At 45.9% G+C, this 27,851-nt stretch overlaps 1 protein-coding gene across 1 annotated transcript; it reads right to left on the bottom strand.

The window, feature by feature from the left end:
* Window positions 1-424: 424 nt before the first annotated feature.
* On the bottom strand, window positions 425-27,458 carry LOC141165345 (beta-1,3-galactosyltransferase 1-like). Its single transcript, XM_073650943.1, has 2 exons — window positions 27,277-27,458; window positions 425-1,759 (listed from the first exon to the last, which is right to left on the bottom strand). The coding sequence occupies exon 2, from the start codon at window positions 1,727-1,729 to the stop codon at window positions 713-715; it is 1,017 nt and encodes a 338-aa protein (XP_073507044.1). The 5' UTR covers window positions 1,730-1,759; window positions 27,277-27,458; the 3' UTR covers window positions 425-712.
* Between the last annotated feature and the right edge of the window lie 393 nt (window positions 27,459-27,851).

The raw sequence follows: 27,851 nt of genomic DNA, 5'->3' as shown, positions 1-27,851 counted from the left end.
CCTCAGATTTGGCCGAAGGTTCACCTTCCAACAAGACAATGACCCTAAGCACACAGCTAAAGTAACAAAGGAGTGGCTTCAGAACAACTCTGTGACCATTCCCAGCCAGAGCCCTGACCTAAACCCAATTGAGCATCTCTGGAGAGACCTGAAAATGGCTGTCCACCAACGTTCACCATCCAACCTGATGGAACTGTAGAGGATCTGCAAGGAAGAATGTCAGAGGATCCCCAAATCCAGGTGTGAAAAACTTGTTGCATCATTTCCAAGAAGACTCGTGGCTGTACTAGCTCAAAAGGGTGCTTCTACTCAATACTGAGCAAAGGGTCTGACCATGTGATATTTCACTTTTTCTCTTTTAATAAATTTGCAGAAATTTCTACATTTCTGTTTTTTTCAGTCAAGATGGGGTGCAGAGTGTACTTTAATGAACTTTTTAGAATTTATCAAATGGCTGAAATGAAACAAAGAGTGAAAAATTTAAAGGGGTCTGAATACTTTCCATACCCACTGTATATCACGAGCAGCAGAAACGTCAGCTATGTGACAATTAAAATAGATTTATAAAATATCAGTGCAAATGTGTCCGTAGAATTTAAATAAATGAAATATATATAAAGTTTTTATATAAATCCTGTAAAACTAATTGGCATATGTGTACATTTCTAAAACAAAATGTCTTCATCTTGGGAAGTTTTCCTCGAAGTTTTCCTTAGCACTTCTGAGATTTCTTAGCCGAAAAGTCTGCCCATATATTCCGGAGCTCTTCTCTACCATAATGGTGCACTATGACAAGTTTCCTAAATTTGCAGTGGTCATAATCAAACTTGTATATGTTAAATGCACCTCCAGGTGGTACAGTTGGTGGAATGTGGAGCTCATACAAACAAATTCCCAAAAAGGCATCTTCCATGGGGATGACTCTAATTTCTTGGGCCACATTATAGATTTTTGCTGCCATGTCAGCTGAAAAGACATATCCAGGACCAGAGCAATAGGGAGGGTAGGTATTATTTGGATAGATTTCCTTTGGTACGTACCATTTTGAAGCCTTGTTCCTGAAAGGTCTAGCGTTTAGAACTAGTGCTCCTGTGAAGTAATTTGTACGAACTGGTACATGTGGATAAAGAACATTATGAATCAGATAGTCCACATTAAGAAACATGTCATTGTCTATCTTCATTACGTAGCTGGCAGAAGTACAGAATTTGGTCACCCACTCCAAAGCCATTAAGGTTTTCAAAGTCAAGTTGTAATAGGTGTCCATGAAGTCTTGTTGTATGATGTCTCCAAAGGTCGCACTTTCCTCTTCTAATAAATCCTGGACTCGCTCAGTAGCAATTCGAGGTAGACCCACCAGAAAAATCCTGACCACCTTAACATCATAAAGACTTTCATTACCCCATGTTTCGCGGATTATTTGTCTTGACTCCAAGTCCTGGCACTCTACAAGCACCATTATAACAAGGAAAGGCTTCCGATTATTGCACTTGTCTGACTGGTTAATGAGGAACTTGTATGGAAATGGGTACGGAGGGGCCAATGGATGCTTGAATGCAGGGTAAATCAAATTATTCACAGGTTTCTTTTTCTCTTGTAACGTTCCAGAATTATGAATCCATTTGTTGATCATTTTTGTTTTCCTTTCATGGTAGAATAAGAATCCAGACATGAACATAAGGATACAAAATAAGGTAAGAATTTTCTGAAAGCAGAATCTGCCGGTCATTTTGACCTCCGAAGATTAGACCCAAGATTTCTGTAAAAAAATGAGAGAAAATGTAAAAAAAAAATATGGAAAAACTTGGGCAGTAAATTCACCAGCCTACATTATTTACAGTTCTATCATATACATAACGATGAGCTGCGCTCAGAGGCATAACTTAAGACTCATAGGCCTGAATGCACAATCTGTAAAGTTTCCCCCAACCAATGTATGCCAGGCCCAAAGAAAAAAGACAGACTTGAAGTTGTAAGGTCCTGATGCAAAATCTGTAAATTTCAGAAAACAGTCTCTTCGCTATGAGAAGTTCTTGATACTTTTTACACTTCTTAACTTTGAAATTGTAACATCAAAAAAGTAAAATTGTAGATTTATGGAGATCATAGGATGAATAAACTTGCTAATGATACGCAAGTGATAAAAAAAAACATTAAAAACATTTTCAAAACATCTTGATTAGTGATGAGCAAACGTGCTCGCCATGGCTTGGTACTCGCCCGAGCATCAGGGTGCTCGACAAGTTGAGCGCTCGGCGAGTATTTCCGGGTTGCTCGGGCGGAAACTCGGATTCCGCCCTGCATGTTTGGCGCTCTTTAGGGAGCCAATGAACATGCAGGGATTGCTTGCCACGCACTGTAATGCCGTAGTCATGTTGGTTGTGGGCATTACAGTGATTGGCTGGCCGCACAGCGTCATCAGGTCTGTATAAGACCTGAAACCACTATGCTCGAGGTGCTGCTGAGTCAGGGAGAGATTTGCTTGTTTATAGTTAGTATATGTATTCCACAACATATATCTATATATCCAGCTGAACTAGCAGTCCTTCTAAGGACTAATCCAGCTGCATATATTCAGTGGTGATAGCAGGAGTTAGGCAGGCAGGCAGGGTATGCGGCAGACTGCAGTGCATATAGTGCAAGAGGGTCCATTGAACGTCCTGTTAGTATAGGTATTCCACAACATATCAGGTGCATATTTTCAGTGGTAAAGATGATAGCAGGAGTTAGGCAGGCAGGCAGTGGATGTGGCAGACTGTAGTGCATATAGTGCAAGGGGGTCCATAGCACATTCCTGCTGCTGCTGTTCTTACAGATATTTGTAGACATAGCCCCTGGTGTCAGGGGCCAGGGCAATTTTTTTTTATCTTAATCCTGGTTATTTACTTAAAATGCAATCCAGAGTACACCATTTTTCTGCTCCATTTGCTTGTTAGCACTGCAGAATACAGCCAGATCTGTTCCATATTTCAGCGATAATAATCCTGAAATTTGAACTGAACCTGGAAAATATTGGTTTCCTTTTCCATTTTGTTGCAGTGTGTTGGTCAAGCTATTCACACTAGGTCTCTGTGCAGAATAGTAATAATAAATTACAGACCTGATATTTAAAACCGTGGTTCTCTGTCAGACGTATCACATATAACTGCGTTCCAAAATCAGCCATTTCTAGTAAAAGTGGAAAATATTGTCCTCCATTTAAAATGGGCAAGGTGCGTGGCAAGGGACAGGGAAGTGGACGTGATGGTGATGGTGCATGCAGAGGCAGTGGGCAAGCTGAAATTGTGCCACAACAAACACCCACATCTTGTAGCCCGACCTTCCTGTCCCAATTGCTAGGGGACCGCAGCATACCACTATTGAACCTAGAGCAATGTCAAAAGGTTGTTGGTTTGATAGCAGATAATGCTTCCAGTTACTTTTCCACCACCACTAAAAGCTTTTTTCCACATGGTCAAGTCTCAGTAGCCGTGAGTCTGGACCGCATATTCCTCACCCTGATCCTCCTTCCTCCCACTATGCCGAGTGCCCGGAGACAACTGATCCCACACTTGGACACTCAGAAGAGCTATTCACTTTTCCATTTGTAGATTTGGGCCTCTCGCCCAGCCAGCTTCAAGCGAGTCAAGAGGAGAACACGTGTAGCGATGCCCAAATATTTGAACAGCCAAGGCAACAGTGGGAAAGTGCAATTACTGTCTCAAGAGGTAGATGATGATAAGACACAATTGCCAGAAAGACAGGAGGAGGACCAGGGAACGGAAGTGGAAGATGAGGTTGTGGATAATATAGTAACTGACCCAACCTGGCAGGGTAACATGCAGAGCAAGGACAGCAGCACACGGTGAGATGGGAGGCGTAGCACCACAACAGGCAGGAAGAAACAGTGTGGTGGCTACAGACACAAGGCGGGAAAACATTCCCCATAACACTAGCACAACGGAAGTTGCCAGTACAACTGTCAGTTCTTCCCGAGTCTGGTTGTTTTTTAAAGACTCTGCAGATAACCCCAAAAATACCATTTGCACCACCTGCCAGACCAGCATCAGCAGGAGTAGCAAAACTAGCAGCCTGACCACCACCAGCATGATCAGGCACATGACAGAAAAGCACCCTACTAAGTGGGACGAACCCCAGGGTCCAGAAACAGTGTCTGTGGGTGACAGTGGGTCCCCTGTCCATGGTGCATACGAAGATGCCTCCCGCCCTGCATGTGTCAATGCACACTCTCAACTAGCACCATCAGCAAGCACGTTAACTTCTTTGTCCCAGTGCAGCGTTCAGTTGTCCCTACCCCAGTCCTTGGAACACAAGTGCAAATACGCAGACAATGCCCCACAGGCCACACTAATAAATTCACACATTTTGCGACTGCTTGCGCTCGAAATGTTGCCTTTTAGTCTCTTGGAAATGGAAGCTTTACGAAACCTGTTGGCCGCGGCCGTCCCTCGGTACTGGGTCCCCACCCGCCACTATTTCTCCCACAACATTAGGACAACCAAGGAGTACAGGTGACAGAGACACAAATGCAATTTAGCAGAGGCAGGGGAACACTGTCAAAGTTCTGGGACAGTTTTCTCAGACCCGCCCATTGCACAGGCCATGAGGTGCAGGGTACTTTCCTAAGGAGGGAAAAGTTTCGGAAAATGCTGAGGGAGTACCTAGCCGACCATACCAACGTCCTCCGTGATTCATCTGTGCCATATAATTATTGGATATACAAGCTGGACACATGGCAGCATGGCCATCTTCGCACCCAGACATTGGTATTAGCTTCCTGATTTTATCCATTTGCTCTTGTCCTCCTCCTTCTCCTCATCATTATCCTCTACTACCATATCACCACAATATTTACCATATCACCATATCTACGTCTCTTGCAAGGGACATTGGAGTTCCTCCAAATTTTTGGCAGCCGTTGCATTCACTGCATAGGCAAACAGTATTGGAGACCTACTTCCTAAAAATGGGAACATTGTTTTCAGGAGGCCCTCCGACCTCTACGTCTCTTGCAAGGGACATTAGAGTTCCTACAAATTTTTGGCAGCCGTTGCATTCACTGCATAAGCAAACAGTATGGGAGACCCACTTCCTAAAAATGGGAACATTGTTTTCAGGAGGCCCTCTGACCTCTACGTCTCTTGCAAGGGACATTGGAGTTCCTCCAAATTTTTGGCAGCCGTTGCATTCACTGCATAGGCAAATAGTATGGGAAACCCACTTCCTAAAAATGGGAACATTGTTTTCAGGAGGCCCTCTGACCTCTACGTCTCTTGCAAGGGACATTGGAGTTCCTCCAAATTTTTGACAGCTGTTGCATTCACTGCAAAAGAAAACAGTATGGGAGACCCACTCCTTTCTATTGGGAACATGTCGTTACTGTGGCCCAGCTCTATGTGTCTCTAAATTGGTATTGGGGTTTTTCCCAACTTTTGGCAGTCCTTGCAGTCACTGCATGGGCATTACCACTATAGGAGACCCACTCATTTATAATGGGAACATTTTTTTTAATGAGACCCTCCTCTATGTCTCTTCAAAGGGGCATTGGAGAGCGTCCAAATTTTTGGCAGCCCTTGCAGTCACTGCTTACCCAATAACAGTATAGGAGACCCACTCTTTAATAATGGGAACAACAAAGCATAGCTGACTGCTGGCCATTTAAGAATATTAAGGGCTGCCTGATGGCCCTATAAAAATTGTGTTTGTGAGTTTCAGAGTCCCTCTTTCATAAATGAAACAGGATGTGTCAGATGATGTGTCACACACCACATGGCCAGAGAAGGTAGTAAAATGTTAAAATAACATTTCCTTGTGAAAGCATTTTTCAACGTTGAAAGCAATGCAAAAGTGCAAAAACGCATCAAAAACGCTACGTGTGAACATAGCCCAAAGTGTGGAGGAGCGTTTTTGTTTTTGGTTATTTATTTTGCCTTATATATAAGTCATAACCCTGGAAAGGATGTTGCTTAACATTTTTTCCCAGGAAAATCCATTTTGGTTTAGTTTTTTTTTTGTTTTATTGTGAGTCCGTAAAAGTGGCATAATACCTCTGACAACATTGTTGACAGCAGTGATCTGGGAGTCAGAAATGCTTCCAGGGGTCTTCCCCATGCTGTTACCATGTCATTTGAGCACTGTTCCCACAATTTGGGCAATTTTTAAGCCCATGCAGACTGCCGGGGGGGTTGGCCACCGGAAAAATGCTTGAGTTTCCCATAGACTTACATTGGGCTCGTTACTTAGACCGAGCACTCGAGCATTCCAATTTGCTCGACCCGAGCAACGAGTAAATGAGCATTTTAGTGCTCGCTCATCACTAATCTTGATTTATTCAGTATGAAATATGAGCATCATGTACAGATGTGATGAGGGTGATCAATGAGTGGAGGTGGTGAGTTCTCCTTCAATAGAAGTCTTCAAACAGAGGCTGGACAGACATCTGTCTGAGATGGTTTAATGAATCCTGTAGATTGTAAGCTCTTACAAGCAGGGTCATTATTGTTTTTGCTTTAATTGTATTATCTTTAGCTATGTTACTTATGACTGTTGTATAAGAACCTCTGAATTGTAAAAACACTACGGAATATGTTGGCGCTATGTAAATAAAGATTATTATCAATCCTGGATTGAGCAGGGGGTTGGACACGATGACCCTGGAGGTCCGTTCCAACTCTAACATTCTAGTATTCTATTATATCCCCACACTTACAGCCTTGGTTTGCTTCTACCAATGAAAATATTAATGGTTGTCTGAGAAATGTACTGCTGCACTGAATGCATTTGGATGAATCATCAAGATCCACTGCTGGCAGCTCCTTTGCAATTGATGACCAATGACGTCCCAGTTGTGCTCGATGGGAGACAAATCCAGAGACGCTGCAGGCCATGGTAGTATATTTAGGCTGCTCATAGTAGCACGAGCAACATGTGACCTGGTGTCATTATGTTTACAATCAAAAAACAGAAGGTGTTCACACCCCTATAGGGAAACTATATAACTAATACCTAATTACCCAGAGGGTAAATAAATCCTAAACTAGGGATGATTTAAAATGTGACTTTTATTTTGTCCATCTAAAAGAATCGTGAACTAACATCTTAAACCACATTGGTGTGTCGGTGTCAGTGCTATCTAATATCTGAACCACCAATCAGTTCATTGTGTAAGAAGTTCAGGCTCTATATAATATATATTTGCTCATCATGACTGCAGCTCATGATACATTGCTAGTGAACACACCTTGAACTCTGTTGCCGATACACTGGCACACTCAATGCTTTTAAGAACAATCACATAGCCACCCCAACAAGTTTTGCCACAAGGGCTTCCTCAGGGGGATGGGGCTATAATGAATACAAAACTGTGCACTGACCTTTTTATAGCATTTGGCCAATCATCATAGGATCATAGGGAGCCAATAGGTCTCCCATCATAAGCCAGCCAATCATATGTCTATCATATGTACTCCCATAAAACTGCATTGACCAATCCTATCAGTCATTCCCAGGATGCCTCCTACCAAGGGGCCTGTAGTTCACCGCCACGTCAAACGCCACCAATGTATCTACCTCTATCCTGGGATTCAATAAGCGCTCCTATATCCATTCACCGGCGCGGCCACTTCGCACACGTCGGTGACGAATTGTTTACCTACATACCCATTGGATGTCAGCGCCGGCCAATAATAGCCCCCTACATTTCTACGTTTCTGATAGGTCCACGTCATATGACGCCGCTGTCCGTGCGGTGAAGTCAGAGGGCATGCGCATTTATCTAAACTCCGAACTTAGATTATATTTCAATAGGGAGCTGCACATATCCCACAACCCATCAGAGAGGGCAACCATCACATATGTACCATATGTATTCCTCACACTAGCATTATTCATCATTCAAAACAATTATATATCATTATATGAGGTAATCTCCCGGACATAATGCTTATATATGGAAAGCGAGAGGGGAGGTATGACCTCGCTGATTACACTTGTCTTTTGGGTCAATTCAAAAAGAATAATTCTTATATATTAATCAGTGGATGTCCATCTTTAATTCGTTATATGTTTACTCAAAAACAGTTATATGTAAACCAATCAAACACTGAGACATAAGACTAAAAACCAAATGGATAAAGCAGTCTCCTTTGTCAACCTGAATGGTTGCACAAATGGACTGCACAAAGGTAATTCCATTATTCCATACTGTGGTAAAGCGACTTGCTCGGCTCTCCAAAGGTAGACACAGGACACACGGTTCAGGTTAACTTCCTGCTGGTTTATTCTGTGGCATAAACTTCCAGCAGTGTCCCATAAAAATAAACAGGCCCTCTTGGGGTTAACGGGAAAACAAAAGAGAAGGTATAACAGAGTCCATTAGCAAGCGAGACTCTGCCCTCTCTGGATAGCACGATAAAGTCTTAACAAACACCAGTCCTCCGGTGTTGCTCTCTGGCTTCAGCCAAACACAGCCTGGAGACTTCACTCTCCAGACCACACACGTCCTAGAACAAACTACTGACTGAGTATTTAACCCTTCTCAGCCACACCCTGAGAGCAGGTAGGGGAATGGCCTCCCAATCTCTTTGCCATTCCCATAAAACCACACCCTTTAAGATAGTTAACCCCCCAGCATATAACATGCTGGCAGAAATTTTGTAGGTTTCAGTTCACACAGGAGAGCAACCTGAGTGACACATATCTCCCCTCGTATATCATACCAGTGACTCTGTCACAATACATTACACCATAAGTCTGCCTAAGGGTAGATCTAACAGTAATTCTTTTGCTGGTTAAATGGTCAAGGCTTATAACAATAGGATATAAATCAAATTATTAGTATGTTTCATTTTAATCCCTTGGGTCAGCCATATTGTCACAATCTCAAGAATAAATATATCGTTTGTTCATGAGTATGTTAATATTTGGTAGTCATAATTTAAATATTACTCATATATATATCACAAAAATGCACTATAACTAAATCCTTCATTAAGCCCAACTGGGCTCCGTAAATTGAGCTTGTAGATCCATCTTGCTTCTTCCCTCAGACATAGTTAGTCAACATTGCCTCCTCTTGAACCAAGATTCATTTTGTGAATCCCCCAGAAGGACAAATCCAAGGGTCTTTCTGCATATACAGTATATCTCTCACATGTCTTGAGAGAGGCGTATCAACGCCGGTATTTATTGAGCTAAGATGTTTGGATATTCCTCAAATTTTTCCCTCTCCAAAAATTACCATCATTTTGACTAGTTTGGACGTGGAGGCCCTCTATAGTAATATAAACCATGTGTTGGGCATTGCGGCAGTAGCGTATTTTCTCAATATTAAGAGTAGACAATTTGATTTACACAACTAATTTGTTTTGTCACTCTTAAGATTTGTACTTACACATAATTTCTTCACCTTTGATGATAATTTTAATTATAAAAAAAAGGGACCGCAATGGGTACCACTTGTGCACCCACCTTTGCAAATTTATTTTTGGGGTGGTGGGAGGATCAGCACATTTTCAATGAGGATCTGAGTTTTTACACTAGTCATAGTTTATTTTGGGGTACCTTCATTGATGACATTTTGATTTTGTGGGATGGCAACACAGGTATTTTCTTGGATTTTGTATCAATATTGAATAAAAATCGGATTGGAATGTATTTCACCTATGAAGTCGGACCTAAGAGGATTAATTTCCTTCACCTGACAATTCAGATTGATGTGACTGGGAGTATCCATGAGGAGGTTTTTCATAAGCTGACTTCCACCAACAATCTCCTTCATTGGGATAGCTGGCATCCCAGAGGACTAAGAGCACGTATACCGGTAGGCCTGTATTTACGTGTGAAACGTAATTGCTCAAGTGAGGACACCTTTATTCAAGAGAGCAGGAACCTGTTCTCAAGATTTACAGCAAGGGGGTACCCAAAACAGGTTCTATATAAAGCCTTTAATAGGGCTAATAAGACAAATAGGGACTCACTGCTGTGCTCTAAGAGGGACATACCAGAGAATAACAAAGTCCAATGCATAGGAACCTATGATGACCAGACGAGTACAGTATATAATATCATGTGGAAGTACTGGCCTATACTTTTGGCTGATCTTGATTTGAGGGAGATTGTTGGTGGACGCCCAGATATTACCTTCTGGAGAGGAAAAAATGTGAGGGATTTCCTCACATTCAGCCACTTTAGAAGGGACGGAGTGAATAGAACTATGAGTCGGCAATTGGAACATTGTGGAGGCTCCGGACCCTGTAGTGGCTGCTCGTTCTGTAAATATATGATCCAGATCACGACCTTTACGAATCCAATTGTTTTGAATGATGAATAATGCTAGTGTGAGGAATACATATGATACATATGTGATGGTTGCACTCTCTGATCAGCTGTGGGATATGTGCAGTAGTGTTGAGCCACCCCCGTAGTGTTCGAGTTCGGTTCGTCGAACACCCGTGTGTTCGCCGAACTGTTCGTCGAACTGTTCGTCGAACACCTTCGAACACCGTTAAAACCAATGGCAGGCAAACAAAAACACATAGAAACACATAGAAAACACCTTCAAAGGTGTCCAAAAGCTGACAAACTGCTCAGAAGACATAACTAACACATGGAAAAGTGACAAGTACATATAGTCATGCGAAAATAAAAGAGGTGGAGGAGTAAAAGGAGGGGGAGACACAGATATAGGCATGTCATGCCCTTCTAAAATCCAAAAAGTGAGAAGCCGACACGGCCAGTCCGCTCCTGCCCGTGCCACCTCCGTGTCGCCGGGTTTGTGCCAGAGCCGCGGTGAACCCTGATGGCCAGCCCCCCTCTCCCAATACTGGTGCCTGTCCGCTGGTGGGTCGAGCGAGCCCCCCTGTGGTGGAGGCAGCTCTAAGCTTTTTAATTTAAATTGTCTCTCTAATTTGAATGAATACACTTTAAATCCATTTACAAGGATCTATTGGAGGGCAAGTCTCATGCCAGCAGCCGTGTAATTCCAGCTCCAGTAGCGTCCACTAAAGCTGCTGCAGTTAAAAAGCTTTTATAAGGATCGAGCTCGGCTGTCCACCGCAAGGCATCCTACTGCCAGTCCCAGCCCCTATGCCTTGGGGTGCCTCCTGATGCTCTTCACTGAGTATCCCATGGTCCCGAAGCATTTCCTTTGAAAAAATTAAGTGTCTAAACTACAGGTGGTGTAGCTTGCTTAACAGCCGGGATAATCCGCTGACTAGCAGACACTGCTACTAGGCACAAAGTATTTCCTGGGCTAGATGCAGTTAAAAATTTGTAATTAGATACTCTCGTTGGATGCTGAGAAAGCATTCCATAGAGTCTCCTGGCACGCCATATATGATTCTCTTAAAAAGCTTGGGGTAGGGGTCTAGGGGACCCTTTTATAGCCAAAATCACGGCCCTGTATCACAATACGTCACCTAGGCTGAAGATAAATGGAACTGTAGCACCCTGAGGGCTCGGTTGCTACAGAGGTATTGCACCTCACCCAGAGGTGTAATATCTCACTCTCAGGTAAGGATGGAGTGTGGATCAGGACCCGACACCTGCATGCATTACACAACATTGCCGTGGGGCAGGGCGACCAATATGCCTCTGAGATGGGCACGACAGTCCCTGTCCCTGGCTGGAGTGGGGGGAGGGAACACTGAGGAAGGGGAACCCTGTAGTGCAGGAGCAGGGAGGAAGCAGTTCCTGGGTGCATTGAGAAGGGAGTATAAAAGGTGGGCACCATCTTAGTTCAGTGCAGAGAAGTCTGAGCAGAAGTGGCAGGGAGCAGGGGCTCTGCATGAGCTCTGCTCCGGAGGCGGGCCTAGTAACAGAGGCCCAGGCCTGGAAGAGGGAGAAGGAAGGAAGAGGAGCGGAGAAGGCTCCAGGAACGAGGAATGAAGGGATCCCAGGGGTGCGGACGGGCGAGTCGCCACCGCACGCCCGAATCCACCTGCGTGGAGGGGTCAGGCCAAAGGGGGAGACCGGTCCCCGAAACTAGTGGAGGCAGGAAACGACCCTCAGCTAGAAACCGGAGGCTGTGACATTTTATGTGGCGCAGCCCCTCGCTACACCCGCTAGGAAGGCACCACATAGGGTCAGGGAAACTGGCGCCAAGTTTACCAAGAGGAGGCCCGAGGCAGCCGGACAGAAGGGTTGGTAAGAAAGGCCAGACAAAGGACACACAAAGGGGGTCCTGTGAAGCGCTCCAAAGTTATCTGGGAGTTGTCTGAGCCCCTCACCTGGTGAGCACAGTACGACGTGGGCAGCCGTTACCTGCAGACGTGGTCTGGATAATAAGAACTGTGAGTAAAGGCCCTGGACTGCATCACTGACTCCGTGTCGTTACTGCTGCTGCCCTGCACCATCACCCCCATCCTCCGCATACACTGCCCTGAGGCTATACTCCTCCCGTGGGGAGTTATGCTACGCTCTGCTGCACCCACAACACCAGCCTCAGCGGTCTGCCCTGCAGCGGCGGTTCACTCTGACCGCAATCCACGTGTGGCGTAGTCAGACATTTAAACATCAAAACCACATAAATAGTTCCGCCACTGGTTTGACCACCCTGAGCCACGGAACCGGGTCGCCGCCACGAAGACTACAACCACCAGCATCCACCAAAAAGGGTCCGGCTCCGGGTGTCCCAAGGCCCAGGGGGTGCATCAGAACATTTTCATCACCTTTCACAATCACCAATGGGACAAGGCAGGGAGGTCCTCTGTCCCCTCTCTTATACATCCTAGTGATGGAGCACCTGCTCTCATCAATTCGCCATAACCCCAATATTAGGTGGATTGAGGTGGGAGGCACCGAGTACAAGTGCTCTCTATTTGCTGATGATGTCCTAGTATATATCACTCAATCACATATATCCATCCATGCTGTTATGGCTGAAATAGATCACTTTGTTACATGGTCAAATTTTAAAATCAATGCAGCGAAGTCTGAGGCCCTCGATGTCTCCCTCCCCAAATCCATATAGGATTCCATCCAGTCCAACTTTCCCTTTGCCTGGCCCTCACAGGGTATCAAATACTTAGGAATTCCTATTCATAGAGACCTCTCCCATCTATGTTATCTTAATTTTGGGCCCTTTATTGAACAACTCCATACAGACCACGGTTGGCAAGTTAGAACTGTAAGATTCACTACGTGAACCACTGGTGTTTTGTGGAAAAGCACATGTACACTGTGTTCCAAATTATTATGCAAAAAGTGTTTAGGAGTGATAAGGGAAGAATTTGTTTGTTTGTCAGTTAAACTCATTGATGGTGATGTGTGTCAGGGCTCTTTATATCACTGTAAGCAATTGCAGACACCTGTGCTAATTAGTTTGGCAGGTGTGTCCAATGAAAGGCAAGACTACTTAAGAAGGCTGTCTCACATTATTAAGCAGCCTACATTTTCTGCCAAAATGGGAAAGAAAAAGGATGTGTCGGCTGCTGAGAAGCAACAAATTGTGGAGTGTTTAGGTCAAGGCATGACTACAATCAACATTGTGCGATGATCAGGATGAAGTGTCTTGGCAATCAAGAAGTATGTAGCTGATTCACAGTACACACGTGTGCGTGCTGATAAGGGCAAATTGAGGACTCTTTCCTACAGGCAATTACGTCAGGTTGAAAGAGCAGCGGCAAAAAAGCCTTGTCATAGCAGCAGACAAGTTTTTGAAGCTGCTTGTGCCTCCAACGTCCCCCGAACAACAAGATGCAGGGTCCTTCAGAGGTTTGCAGCTGTGCATACGCCATCCTGTCGACCTCCTCTATCCACTTCACACAAGCAGAAACGGCTCCAGTGGGCCAAACATTACATGAAGACTGATTTCAAAACTGTTTTGTTCACGGATGAGTGCCGTGCAGCGCTCGATGGTCCAGATGGATGGAGTGGAGGATGGCTGGTTGATGGACACCCCACGCAAACACGGCTACAGCGCCAACAAGGAGGAAGTGGAGTAATGTTTTGGGCTGGAATCATGGGGAGAGAGATTGTCGGCCCCTTTAGGATCCCTGGAGGCGCTAAAGATGAACTCCATAATGTATGTGGATTTTCTCAAACAGCACTTCCTGCCATGGTTCAAGAAGAAGAACCGTGTATTTCACAGCAAGATCATTTTTCTGCATGATAATGCACCATCTCATGCTGCACATAAAACATCTGCATCTCTGGCTGATATGGGCATAAAAGGGGACAAACTTATGGTGTGACCCCCATGCTCCCCTGACCTGTACCCCATTCAGAACCTTTGGAGCATCATTAAAAGGAGTGTCTATGATGGCGGGAGGCAGTTCACATCTAAGCAACAGCTCTGGGAGGGTATTCTGTCCTCATGCAAAACAATTGAAGCAGAAACCATCCAAAACCTGACAAATTCAATGGACGAGAGAGTTCAGAAGCTCCTTTCGAACAAGGGGTCCTATGTGAAAATGTAACATCACCTAGAATAAAGTTTTCAGTTGAAAACTGTTTGATTTCAGTTTCTAACAACCTGCTAATGCTTATAATTTCAAAAATGACCATTTTTTTGGTCTTTATTAAAATGAAAAGGTTGATCGAAAAGTTTGGGGGATCTAAGAGTGTGGCAACCCAGTAGTCATGATTACTTCGAATTCTGACAATATGAGGGTCATGCTGCAGGTAGTGCTGCAAGAAGGCACTTATGTGTCTTGCGCATCTCGGAGCCCCAAAATTATTTTCCGGGCTAGATGCAGCTAAAAATTATTATTAATTTTAAATCTGGTGAAGCTTTAGTATAGATGGCCTAATAGGATCAGTGCTGCACACTGCTACAAAGCCCAAATTATTTTCCAGTCAAGATACAGATAAACATGATTAGTAATTTTAAATCTGGTGGAGCTTATTATAGATGGCCTAATAGAATCAGTGCTGCACACTGCTACAAAGCCCAAATTATTTTCCAGCCAAGATACAGATAAACATGATTAGTAATTTGAAAGCTTAAAACGGTTGGTAGGGTGATTTTAACCAATCATCAAGCTTTTACTCTCCCCAGGATGACACAGGGGTAGAAAAGTCGTTTCGGATCCATGATTTGTTCATCTTTATGAACGTGAGTCTGTCTACATTATCAGTGGAGAGCCGCGTGCGCTTATCTGTCAGCACACCACCAGCAGCGCTGAACACACGTTCAGACAGAACGCTGGCTGCGGGGCATGACAAGATCTCCAAGGCGTAAGTGGCTAGCTCCGGCCATTTATCCAGATTGGAAGCCCAAAAAGAGCAAGGGTCCAGTGACACAGTCGTGGCTTCAATGTTTACTTGGAGATACTCCTGTACCATCGTCTCTAGGCGTTGACTATGTGTTAGACTTCTTGTCTCCTGTGGCCTTGCAAAGGATGGGCTAAAAAAGTGGTGAAATGATTCCGCAAAATTGATGTTACCAGCAGATACTGTGGTTCTGTTACGGTTTGAGTGCTGAACACTTGACGGTCCCACGGTTGGCAAGTTGGAACTGTGAGATTCACTACGTGCACCACTGGTATTTTGTGGAAAAGCACATGTAAGATTCTGCAACAGTCTCTGCTGATACTCCTGCATGCGTGCATCCCTTTCTATGGGAGGAATAATTTCTGCAAATTTACTTTTGTACCGGGGATCTAACAGTGTGGCAACCCAGTAGTCAGGATTATTTCTAATTCTCACAATTCGAGGGTCATGTTGCAGGTAGTGCAGCAAGAAGGCACTCATGTGTGTTGCGCATCCAGGAGCACCAAGTCCCTGTTGTGTTGGTGGCGAGGTAACAATCATGCTTCCTTCCTCTGTCCTCTCCCCCCAACCTCGCACAACAGAAATGTGATCAAGGTCTCCCTCATCTGATGAGTCTTCCATCAGTTCGTCCTCCACTTCTTCCTGGGCTCCTGCACCTTCCTCACTAGTTTGTCTGCTACCATGCACCCTGGTAAAATCATCTCCCCCACCCTCACATGCCTGCCGCCTTGGTGCTGCCGACCGTCTGGACCTTGCAGATGTTAGCCCTTCCGCATACAACTCCTCCTCCTCTACTTCCTCCACCTCCTCTTGTGCCACCACCTGACTCCGAATTCTGTTTAACATGTGCTCCAGCATGTAAATCACCGGAATAGTCATGCTGATAATGGCATCGTCAGCACTAAACATCTTCGTCGCCATTTCAAAACTGTGCAGAAGGGTGCATAGGTCCCTGATCTGAGACCACTCCTCCAGCGTGATTTGCCCCACCTCTGAATCTCGTTGGCCCAGGCTATACGTCAGAACGTATTGCACCAGGGCTTGTCGGTGCTGCCACAATCGCTGCAACATGTGCAGAGTTGAATTCCACCGGGTAGGCACATCGCATTTTAGCCGGTGAAGTGGCAGGCCCAACGACTTCTGTAGAGATGTAAGTCGCTGAGCTGCGGGATGCGAACGGCGGAAGTGAGCACACAGCGACCGTGCCCTCTGCAGAAGGCCATCTAGTCTGGGATAGTGGGCTAAAAATTGCTGGACAACCAGGTTCAACACGTGAGCCATACATGGCAAGTGTGTGACATTGCCCTGGCGAAGGGCCGCACCCAGGTTTGCAGCATTGTCGCACACGGCCTTCCCTGGTTTCAGGTCCAGTGGAGACAACCATTCATGAAATTGGTTCTCCAGAGCTGACCACAACTCCTCAGCTGTGTGACTCACATTTCCCAGACATTTCAATGTAAAAACCGCCTGATGACGTTGAGCCCTACTGCCAGCATAGTAAGGAGGTGTGCAGGATCCCTTCTGCGCAGTTAGAAAGCTTGTGGCATGACCAGACAGGCTTTGGGTGCAGGTGGAAGACCGAGAGGAGGTTGAGGAGGCAGAAGCAGTGGAGGAACTTTGACATAAAGAGGATTGACGCACAACTCGTGGGGACGGCAAGACTTGGACAGCAGCCCCTTGTCCTGCTGTCACCATAGTTACCCAGTGCCCAGTCAGCGATATGTAACGCCCCTGTCCATGCCTACTCGTCCAAGTGTCTGTGGTGAAATGCACCCTGTCACACACAGAGTTTCTCAAAGAAGCGGTGATGTTGTGTGCGACATGCTGGTGGAGCGCAGGCACACCTTTCTTTGAGAAGTAGTGCCGACTGGGCATCTGGTACTGGGGCACTGCGACGGACATAAGGTCTCGAAAATCCTCTGTGTCCACCAGGCGGAAAGGCAGCATTTCTGTAGCCAAGAGCTTGCAGATGGTGAAATTCAACCTCTTAGCTTTCTCATGGCTAGGAGGAAATGGTCTTTTACTTGTCCACATCTGAGGGACCGAGGGCTGGCTATTGTGCTTAGACGGGGTTGATAAGGGTGTCCCCGGCAAACTGCCGGTCTGTGAGGAAGATGCAGGCGGACATGTTAGGTTGCCTTGATCCAAAGGTGGTGCTATCGATGTCGGACAGCGCTCAACACCAGCTGGTGTTACCACCTCCAAAGAAAATGATGACCTGCCAATCACGCTGGCTGTTGCGGGTAAAGAGGTGGCAGGTCTGCGCCCCAAAACAGGTGTGACTGCTGTCCACCCAGTCACAGAGGATGAAGAGGCCGCGGATGCACAAGATATGGCAGACGGTGGTTGGCCCGGCCGGCTAGGCCGCATTGTAGCACACTGAGCTTCCCACTGCAACTTATGCTTCATGTCCATGTGCCGGTTCATGCATGAAGTACTCAAACTATGTATTTTTTGGCCTCTACTTAGCTTTTGCTGACAAATGTTACAGATAACACGAGTTGGGTCATCTTTATCGATCTGAAAAAATGTCCAGGCTATGCAAGGCTTAGCACCCATGCGACCTGAAGAGTAGTGTTGAGCCACCCCCGTAGTGTTCGAGTTCGGTTCGTCGAACACCCGTGTGTTCGCCGAACTGTTCGTCGAACTGTTCGTCGAACACCTTCGAACACCGTTAAAACCAATGGCAGACAAACAAAAACACATAGAAACACATAGAAAACACCTTCAAAGGTGTCCAAAAGCTGACAAACTGCTCAGAAGACACAACTAACACATGGAAAAGTGACAAGTACATATAGTCATGCGAAAAGAAAAGAGGTGGAGGAGTAAAAGGAGGGGGAGACACAGATATAGGCATGTCATGCCCTTCTAAAATCCAAAAAGTGAGAAGCCGAGACGGCCAGTCCGCTCCTGCCCGTGCCACCTCCGTGTCGCCGGGTTTGTGCCAGAGCCGCGGTGAACCCTGACGGCCAGCCCCCCTCTCCCAATACTGGTGCCTGTCCGCTGGTGGGTCGAGAGAGCCCCCCTGTGGTGGAGGCAGCTCTAAGCTTTTTAATTTAAATTGTCCCTCTAATTTGAATGAATACACTTTAAATCCATTTACAAGGATCTATTGGAGGGCAAGTCTCATGCCAGCAGCCGCGTAATTCCAGCTCCAGTAGCGTCCACTAAAGCTGCTGCAGTTAAAAAGCTTTTATAAGGATCGAGCTCGGCTGTCCACCGCAAGGCATCCTAGTGCCAGTCCCAGCCCCTATGCCTTGGGGTGCCTCCTGATGCTCTTCACAAAGTATCCCGTGGTCCCGAAGCATTTCCTTTGAAAAAATTAAGTGTCCAAACTACAGGTGGTGTAGCTTGCTTAACAGCCGGGATAATCCGCTGACTAGCAGACACTGCTACTAGGCACAAAGTATTTCCTGGGCTAGATGCAGTTAAAAATTTGTAAGTAGATACTCTCGTTGGATGCTGAGAAAGCATTCCATAGAGTCTCCTGGCACGCCATATATGATTCTCTTAAAAAGCTTGGGGTAGGGGTCTAGGGGACCCTTTTATAGCCAAAATCACGGCCCTGTATCACAATACGTCACCTAGGCTGAAGATAAATGGAACTGTAGCACCGAGGGCTCGGTTGCTACAGACGTATTGCACCTCACCCAGAGGTGTGATATCTCACTCTCAGATAAGGATGGAGTGTGGATCAGGACCCGACACCTGCATGCATTACACCACATTGCCGTGGGGCAGGGCGACCAATATGCCCCTGAGATGGGCACGACAGTCCCTGTCCCTGGCTGGAGTGGGGGGAGGGAACACTGAGGAAGGGGAACCCTGCAGTGCAGGAGCAGGGAGGAAGCAGTTCCTGGGTGCATTGAGAAGGGAGTATAAAAGGTGGGCACCATCTTAGTTCAGTGCAGAGAAGTCTGAGCAGAAGTGGCAGGGAGCAGGGGCTCTGCATGAGCTCTGCTCCGGAGGCGGGCCTAGTAACAGAGGCCCAGGCCTGCAAGAGGGAGAAGGAAGGAAGAGGAGCGGAGAAGGCTCCAGGAACGAGGAATGAAGGGATCCCAGGGGTGCGGACGGGCGAGTCGCCACCGCACGCCCGAATCCACCTGCGTGGAGGGGTCAGGCCAAAGGGGGAGACCGGTCCCCGAACTAGTGGAGGCAGGAAACGACCCTCAGCTAGAAACCGGAGGCTGTGACATTTTATGTGGCGCAGCCCCTTGCTCCACCCGCTAGGAAGGCACCACATAGGGTCAGGGAAACTGGCGCCAAGTTTACCAAGAGGAGGCCCGAGGCAGCCGGACAGAAGTGTTGGTAAGAAAGGCCAGACAAAGGACACACAAAGGGGGTCCTGTGAAGCGCTCCAAAGTTATCTGGGAGTTGTCTGAGCCCCTCACCTGGTGAGCACAGTACGACGTGGGCAGCCGTTACCTGCAGACGTGGTCTGGATAATAAGAACTGTGAGTAAAGGCCCTGAACTGCATCACTGACTCCGTGTCGTTACTGCTGCTGCCCTGCACCATCACCCCCATCCTCCGCATACACTGCCCTGAGGCTATACTCCTCCCGTGGGGAGTTATGCTACGCTCTGCTGCACCCACAACACCAGCCTTAGCGGTCTGCCCTGTAGCGGCGGTTCACTCTGACCGCAATCCACGGGTGGCGTAGTCGGACATTTAAACATCAAAACCACATAAATAGTTCCGCCACTGGTTTGACCGCCCTGAGCCACGGAACCGGATCGCCGCCACGAAGACTACAACCACCAGCATCCACCAAAAATGGTCCGGCTCCGGGTGTCCCAAGGCCCAGGGGGTGCGTCAGAACATTTTCATCACCTTTCACAATCACCAATGGGACAAGGCAGGGATGTCCTCTGTCCCCTCTCTTATACATCCTAGTGACGGAGCACCTGCTCTCATCAATTCGCCATAACCCCAATATTAGGTGGATTGAGGTGGGAGGCACCGAGTACAAGTGCTCTCTATTTGCTGATGATGTCCTAGTATATATCACTCAATCACATATATCCATCCCTGCTGTTATGGCTGAAATAGATCACTTTGTTACATGGTAAAATTTTAAAATCAATGCAGCGAAGTCTGAGGCCCTCGATGTCTCCCTCCCTAAATCCATATAGGATTCCATCCAGTCCAACTTTCCCTTTGCCTGGCCCTCACAGGGTATCAAATACTTAGGAATTCCTATTCATAGAGACCTCTCCCATCTATGTTATCTTAATTTTGGGCCCTTTATTGAACAATTCCATACAGACCACGGTTGGCAAGTTGGAACTGTGAGATTCACTACGTGCACCACTGGTATTTTGTGGAAAAGCACATGTAAGATTCTGCAACAGTCTCTGCTGATACTCCTGCATGCGTGCATCCCTTTCTATGGCAGGAATAATTTCTGCAAATTTACTTTTGTACCGGGGATCTAACAGTGTGGCAACCCAGTAGTCAGGATTATTTCTAATTCTCACAATTCGAGGGTCATGTTGCAGGTAGTGCAGCAAGAAGGCACTCATGTGTGTTGCGCATCCAGGAGCACCAAGTCCCTGTTGTGTTGGTGGCGAGGTAACAATCATGCTTCCTTCCTCTGTCCTCTCCCCCCAACCTCGCACAACAGAAATGTGATCAAGGTCTCCCTCATCTGATGAGTCTTCCATCAGTTCGTCCTCCACTTCTTCCTGGGCTCCTGCACCTTCCTCACTAGTTTGGCTGCTACCATGCGCCCTGGTAAAATCATCTCCCCCACCCTCACATGCCTGCCGCCCTGGTGCTGCCAACCGTCTGGACCTTGCAGATGTTAGCCCTTCCGCATACAACTCCTCCTCCTCTACTTCCTCCACCTCCTCTTGTGCCACCACCTGACTCCGAATTCTGTTTAACATGTGCTCCAGCATGTAAATCACCGGAATAGTCATGCTGATAATGGCATCGTCAGCACTAAACATCTTCGTCGCCATTTCAAAACTGTGCAGAAGGGTGCATAGGTCCCTGATCTGAGACCACTCCTCCAGCGTGATTTGCCCCACCTCTGAATCTCGTTGGCCCAGGCTATATGTCAGAACGTATTGCACCAGGGCTTGTCGGTGCTGCCACAGTCGCTGCAACATGTGCAGAGTTGAATTCCACCGGGTAGGCACATCGCATTTTAGCCGGTGAAGTGGCAGGCCCAACGACTTCTGTAGAGATGTAAGTCGCTGAGCTGCGGGATGCGAACGGCGGAAGTGAGCACACAGCGACCGTGCCCTCTGCAGAAGGCCATCTAGTCTGGGATAGTGGGCTAAAAATTGCTGGACAACCAGGTTCAACACGTGAGCCATACAAGGCACGTGTGTGACATTGCCCCGGCGAAGGGCCGCACCCAGGTTTGCAGCATTGTCGCACACGGCCTTCCCTGGTTTCAGGTCCAGTGGAGACAACCATTCATGAAATTGGTTCTCCAGAGCTGACCACAACTCCTCAGCTGTGTGACTCACATTTCCCAGACATTTCAATGTAAAAACCGCCTGATGACGTTGAGCCCTACTGCCAGCATAGTAAGGAGGTGTGCAGGATCCCTTCTGCGCAGTTAGAAAGCTTGTGGCATGACCAGACAGGCTTTGGGTGCAGGTGGAAGACCGAGAGGAGATTGAGGAGGCAGAAGCAGTGGAGGAAAAATGACATAAAGAGGATTGACGCACAACTCGTGGGGACGGCAAGACTTGGACAGCAGCCCCTTGTCCTGCTGTCACCATAGTTACCCAGTGCCCAGTCAGCGACATGTAACGCCCCTGTCCATGCCTACTCGTCCAAGTGTCTGTGGTGAAATGCACCCTGTCACACACAGAGTTTCTCAAAGAAGCGGTGATGTTGTGTGCGACATGCTGGTGGTGCTATCGATGTCGGACAGCGCTCAACACCAGCTGGTGTTACCACCTCCAAAGAAAATGATGACCTGCCAATCACGCTGGCTGTTGCGGGTAAAGAGGTGGCAGGTCTGCGCCCCAAAACAGGTGTGACTGCTGTCCCCCCAGTCACAGAGGATGAAGAGGCCGCGGATGCACAAGATATGGCAGACGGTGGTTGGCCCGGCCGGCTAGACCGCATTGTAGCACACTGAGCTTCCCACTGCAACTTATGCTTCATGTCCATGTGCCGGTTCATGCATGAAGTACTCAAACTATGTATTTTTTGGCCTCTACTTAGCTTTTGCTGACAAATGTTACAGATAACACGAGTTGGGTCATCTTTATCGATCTGAAAAAATGCCCAGGCTATGCAAGGCTTAGCACCCATGCGACCTGAAGAGCCACCACGACTTGTGGTGAGAGGCAGAGTTGTGTTTGAGGATGCAGTTGTTGATGTGCTTCCAGTACTACGTCTCTGTCCAGGAAGGCGCAACCTGACCTCGTCGTCACTAGCATCTTCCTCCACCTCCTCTGCTGACCTCATCTCTTGGCTGACTGTGGGTTGACAGTAAGTGGGATCTCCAACCTCATCATCATCACCCTGTGCGTTATCACACCCGTCGTCCTCAGAGCCAACCTGTTCCTGCCCTGACAAAAAACTAAAGTTGTCGCTCCAATCAGGTATTTGAGTCTTATCATCGTCTTCCTCATTGTCTCCACCAACAGGAGTTACAGTTTGGGAATGAGGGTCTACATTATGGTCAGAACCTTCTGCGTCTGGTCCTGGATCCGACTCATAAAGATTCTGGGCATCAGTGCAGATCATTTCCTCGTCTGGATTCACAGAAGCGCTGGAGTCGACCTCTGATTCCCAGGCTATAGTATGAGTAAACAGCTCTGCAGACTCAACCATCTGTTCTACCTCATACTCAGACGGGCAGCTGGAGATTTGGGAGCTGTGAGGAAGCAAGTGCGATTGGGGTGACACCTTTGAGGACTGGAGTATTTGTGATGTTGAAGTTGATGTGGAGGAGAGCCCACTTAAAGGAGCACTTGATATCCGTTGAAGCACCTGCTGTTTTTGTGCCTCATCTGGAATTTGTAGCGATTGGCGTGGCCGTAAGAAAGGGATCTTATCACATTGTCCGCTAAAAGAAGTAGACATTTTAGTTTGGCTGGAAGATGGTCTTTCTTCTGCAGATGTTACTGTTGCTTTAACACCTACCCCACGGACACAACCTTTTTTCCCCTTCCCAACACGCCTATTCCCCTTTCCACCAGCAGCAGGCCTTTTTCCACTCATTTTGGTGGTTAACTAATTCACAACTCTGGAGTTGTTTGCACAAAAAAAACAATGGATGGGAACCGAGCAGAGCTGAGTGGCCAAACTGTGGTATTAGGCCAAAACTATTGGCTGGGTTAGATGCAGAAAAAAATTATATTCAATTTGCAAACTGATGGAGGTCTGTATAGATGGATTAATAGAACAAGTCCCACACACAGCTAGAAGCCCAATATTTTTTCAGAGGTAGATGCAGAAAAAAATATATTCAGTTTGCAACCTGATGGAGGTCAGTATAGATGGACTAATACAACAAGTCCCACACACAGCTAGAAGCCCAATATTTTTTCAGAGGTAGATGCAGAAAAAAATATATTCAGTTTGCAACCTGATGGAGGTCAGTATAGATGGACTAATACAACAAGTCCCACACACAGCTAGAAGCCCAATATTTTTTCAGAGGTAGATGCAGAAAAAAATATATTCAGTTTGCAACCTGATGGAGGTCAGTATAGATGGACTAATACAACAAGTCCCACACACAGCTAGAAGCCCAATATTTTTTCAGAGGTAGATGCAGAAAAAAATATATTCAGTTTGCAACCTGATGGAGGTCTGTATAGATGGATTAATAGAACAAGTCCCACACACAGCTAGAAGCCCAATATTTTTTGAGAGGTAGATTCAGAAAAAAATATATTCAGTTTGCAACCTGATGGAGGTCTGTATAGATGGATTAATAGAACAAGTCCCACACACAGCTAGAAGCCCAATATTTTTTCAGAGGTAGATGCAGAAAAAAATATATTCAGTTTGCAACCTGATGGAGGTCTGTATAGATGGATTAATACAACAAGTCCCGCACACAGCTAGAAGCCCAATATTTTTTCAGAGGTAGATGCAGAAAAAAATATATTCAGTTTGCAACCTGATGGAGGTCAGTATAGATGGACTAATACAACAAGTCCCACACACAGCTAGAAGCCCAATATTTTTTCAGAGGTAGATGCAGAAAAAAATATATTCAGTTTGCAACCTGATGGAGGTCAGTATAGATGGACTAATACAACAAGTCCCACACACAGCTAAAAGCCCAATATTTTTTCAGAGGTAGATGCAGAAAAAAATATATTCAGTTTGCAACCTGATGGAGGTCTGTATAGATGGATTAATAGAACAAGTCCCACACACAGCTAGAAGCCCAATATTTTTTCAGAGGTAGATGCAGAAAAAAATATATTCAGTTTGCAACCTGATGGAGGTCTGTATAGATGGATTAATAGAACAAGTCCCACACACAGCTAGAAGCCCAATATTTTTTCAGAGCTAGATGCAGAAAAAATTATATTCAATTTGCAACCTGATGGAGGTCAGTATAGATGGACTAATAGAATGATGCTATGCCCAAAAGAATTTACTTCACTAGGTGCAGTAAAAAAATTGGTATTCTATACACAGGTGGTATATCTTGCAACACAGATAGGCTACTCCACTGACTAACACACTCTGCAATAGGCCAAAAAGGATTAGCTTTGCTAGATTCAGCCAAATGCTGTGAAAAAAACTTGCACAGCACTGGCACAGACCTGCCTGGCAAAAACTGATGAGAACTGATGTAACCTAGTCCTGAAAAGGACTCCAATTACAATTAGTCTTTACTCCCACAATCTATCTATTTAAGAGCACAGACCTGCCTGATAAAAGTCGTAGGAAATGCTGTAACCTAGTCCTTAAAAGGACTGCAATCACAACTATTCCCTACTCCCAAGCTATCTGTAGATTTGTGCGAAAATTGGCTTGAAATTAACAAGGTATAGCGCACACAGCAACAGCGGTGCCGTCTAACACGCAGCTGCAGCAGTGAGAAAATGGTGGCGACGGGGAAAATGGCTTGGTCTTATAGGGCAAGGACATGTGACATACACTGCCAATGACACATGCCCTTGCTTGTGTGAAAAAAAGCACTTCGCTCCGTGTGTGCGCTGCTGATAGGCTGACAGATTGCACCTCCCCACTGCAAATGCGGGAAAGAGAAAAAAAAATGGAGATCTTCATTGTTCCTGCAGAGATCCATCCTCTGCCCCTCCCCCCACCCCGCTGTACACTCAAACTGCGTATTAACATTAATTTTCATCATTACTGAGAAAAAATCCAGTTATGATTTTGGTGCACGAACAGTTATCGAACATAACCTCGAACAGCCGAATTTTTCTCAAATTGTTCGTGTTCGCCGAACGGCTCGAACACCGCCCAAAACAGCTCGAATTTGAGATTGGCGAACAGTTCGAGTAGAACAACGCTCATCTCTAATGTGCAGCTCCCCATTGAAATATACTCTAAGTTTGGAGTTTAGATAAATGCGCTTGCCCGCTGAGGTCACCGCATGGACAGCAGTGTCATATGACGTGGACCTATCAGAGCATGAAACGTAGGGGGTTATTATTGGCTGGTGCTGACATCCAGCGAGTATGTAGGTAAACAATTCGTCACCGACGGGTGCGAAGTGGCGGCGCCGGTGAATGGATATAGGAGCGCTTATTGAATCCCAGGATAGAGGTAGGTACATTGGTGGCATTTGACGTGGCGGTGAACTACAGGACCCTTGGTAGGAGGCATCCTGGGAATGACTGATACGATTGGTCAATGCAGTTTTATGGGAACTGCTGAGTACATATGATTGGCTGGTTTATGATGGGAGACCTATTGGCTCCCTATAATGCTATGATGATTGGCCAAAGGCTTTAAAAAGGTCAGCGCACAGTTTTGTATTCATTATAGCCCAAGCCCCCTGAGGAAGCCCTTGTGGCGAAACTTGTTGGGATGGCTATGTGATTGTTCTTAAAAGCATTGAGTGTGTCAGTGTATCAGCAACAGAGTTCTAGGTGTGTTCACTAGCAATGTATCATGAGCTGCAGTCATGATGAGCAAATATATATTATATAGAACCTGAACTTCTTACACATTGAACTGATTGGTGGTTCAGATATTAGATAGCACTGACACTTACACACCGATGTGGTTTTAGATGTTAGTTCACAATTCTTTTAGATGGACAAAATAAAATTCACGTTTTAACTCATCCCTAGTTTAGGGTTTATTTACCCTCTGGGTAATTAGGTATTAGTTATTGTGTTTACAATGGGACATTTAAGAGAAATTGCCATACCACTGGTTCCTCGACTATATCAATGTAATGATTGAGTAAAAGTGTTAGTGTACTTGGAACCAAGAATCAAAGGATCCAGCTAAAGTATATTATGCCACCCCACATAATCCTGGGAGTAGAACCAGTGCGACATTCCCTCATGAAGGCATCTTCATGGCATTGTCCACATGGTCTTCAGACCAATCTCTGGCTACAATTGAATCCAAGACAAAAGTGGAACTCATCACTGACGAGGTCCTCTTAGTTAACTAATATTTTCTAGTCTTCATGTGGTTACTGTACATACAGATCCTATGTGTTTACCATGTAAGGATCCAGGATACAGTCAGTTTTAGCCTTCAGAACCCAAAGTCATTTTTCGCTTTTGTCTTCCTACTTTCTGTCTGTTATTTGTATGTAGATGAGGCCACCCATACCTAAATATGCCCAAACAACTAGCAATATCACAAGGCAGCAATCATAAGTAGACTTTTGGCTGATCAAAACAGATTTCCATTGGTCAGAGCCAATTGCTTTAAGTACCGTAGGCATAAAAAATCAATAAACAATAGAGCTCTACAGATACAACAGCTCAAATCAAGAACTGCCCCAAATTCGGGAATATCAATCAATGAGATCTGATCTGGAATAATTTGGAGCTAATAAGAATATACGGACAGTAATGAAGGTCTATTCTCCCATTGATAAAGACAAGATGGTGGTCAGTTTTATATTTCTCACCACTCCATGATATCCATCAGTAGAGCCTCCTGACTTCAGAGGATGTCTTTCTGTGGCGGTGTGCTTCTTAAAGACGCTCTCTTTCCTCTGCTACTGTCAAACTGTGGATTTTCCTTTCAGTTCAGTAATGCAGATCTGCTCAACACCTGGCTCCAATGAGAGTTGGATGGCAGTGAGGACAGAAGAATAAATACAGAAGCGATAACACAGACTAAGGCAGGAACCCAATAAAAAAATAATTCTCCACCTTTATTTGCAAAACTTTCAAGATTAAAATTCATTACCGTGCATATTTATAATTACAGAAGATTAAAAAGCTTATGAATCGAGTCGGAGTAGTTTTGTCTGAGCTACATCAGGAAACAGAATAAACTGGAGGGAGGGTCAGGGAGCTGCAATGCTGGATCCAAGCCGGGGTGCTATGATTCACTGGAGGGTGCTGGTCCCTCTGGTGAGCACAGCCATATAGCAGGGAGGACGAAGGGAGGAGGTCGGCCCTCCAACAGGTAAGAGTATGAAATCTTTATTAGATCGTTTAAAAAGGGGAAAAAAACTGAAATGGGTTCTAAATAGAG

Source organism: Phyllobates terribilis, unplaced genomic scaffold, assembly GCF_046119375.1.
Source record: "Phyllobates terribilis strain yellow unplaced genomic scaffold, ASM4611937v1 Scaffold_11__3_contigs__length_659146591, whole genome shotgun sequence".
NCBI classification, from domain to species: domain Eukaryota; kingdom Metazoa; phylum Chordata; class Amphibia; order Anura; family Dendrobatidae; genus Phyllobates; species Phyllobates terribilis.
The sequence above is the reverse complement of the archived record's forward strand: the minus strand, read 5'-3'. Positions and strand labels throughout refer to the sequence as shown.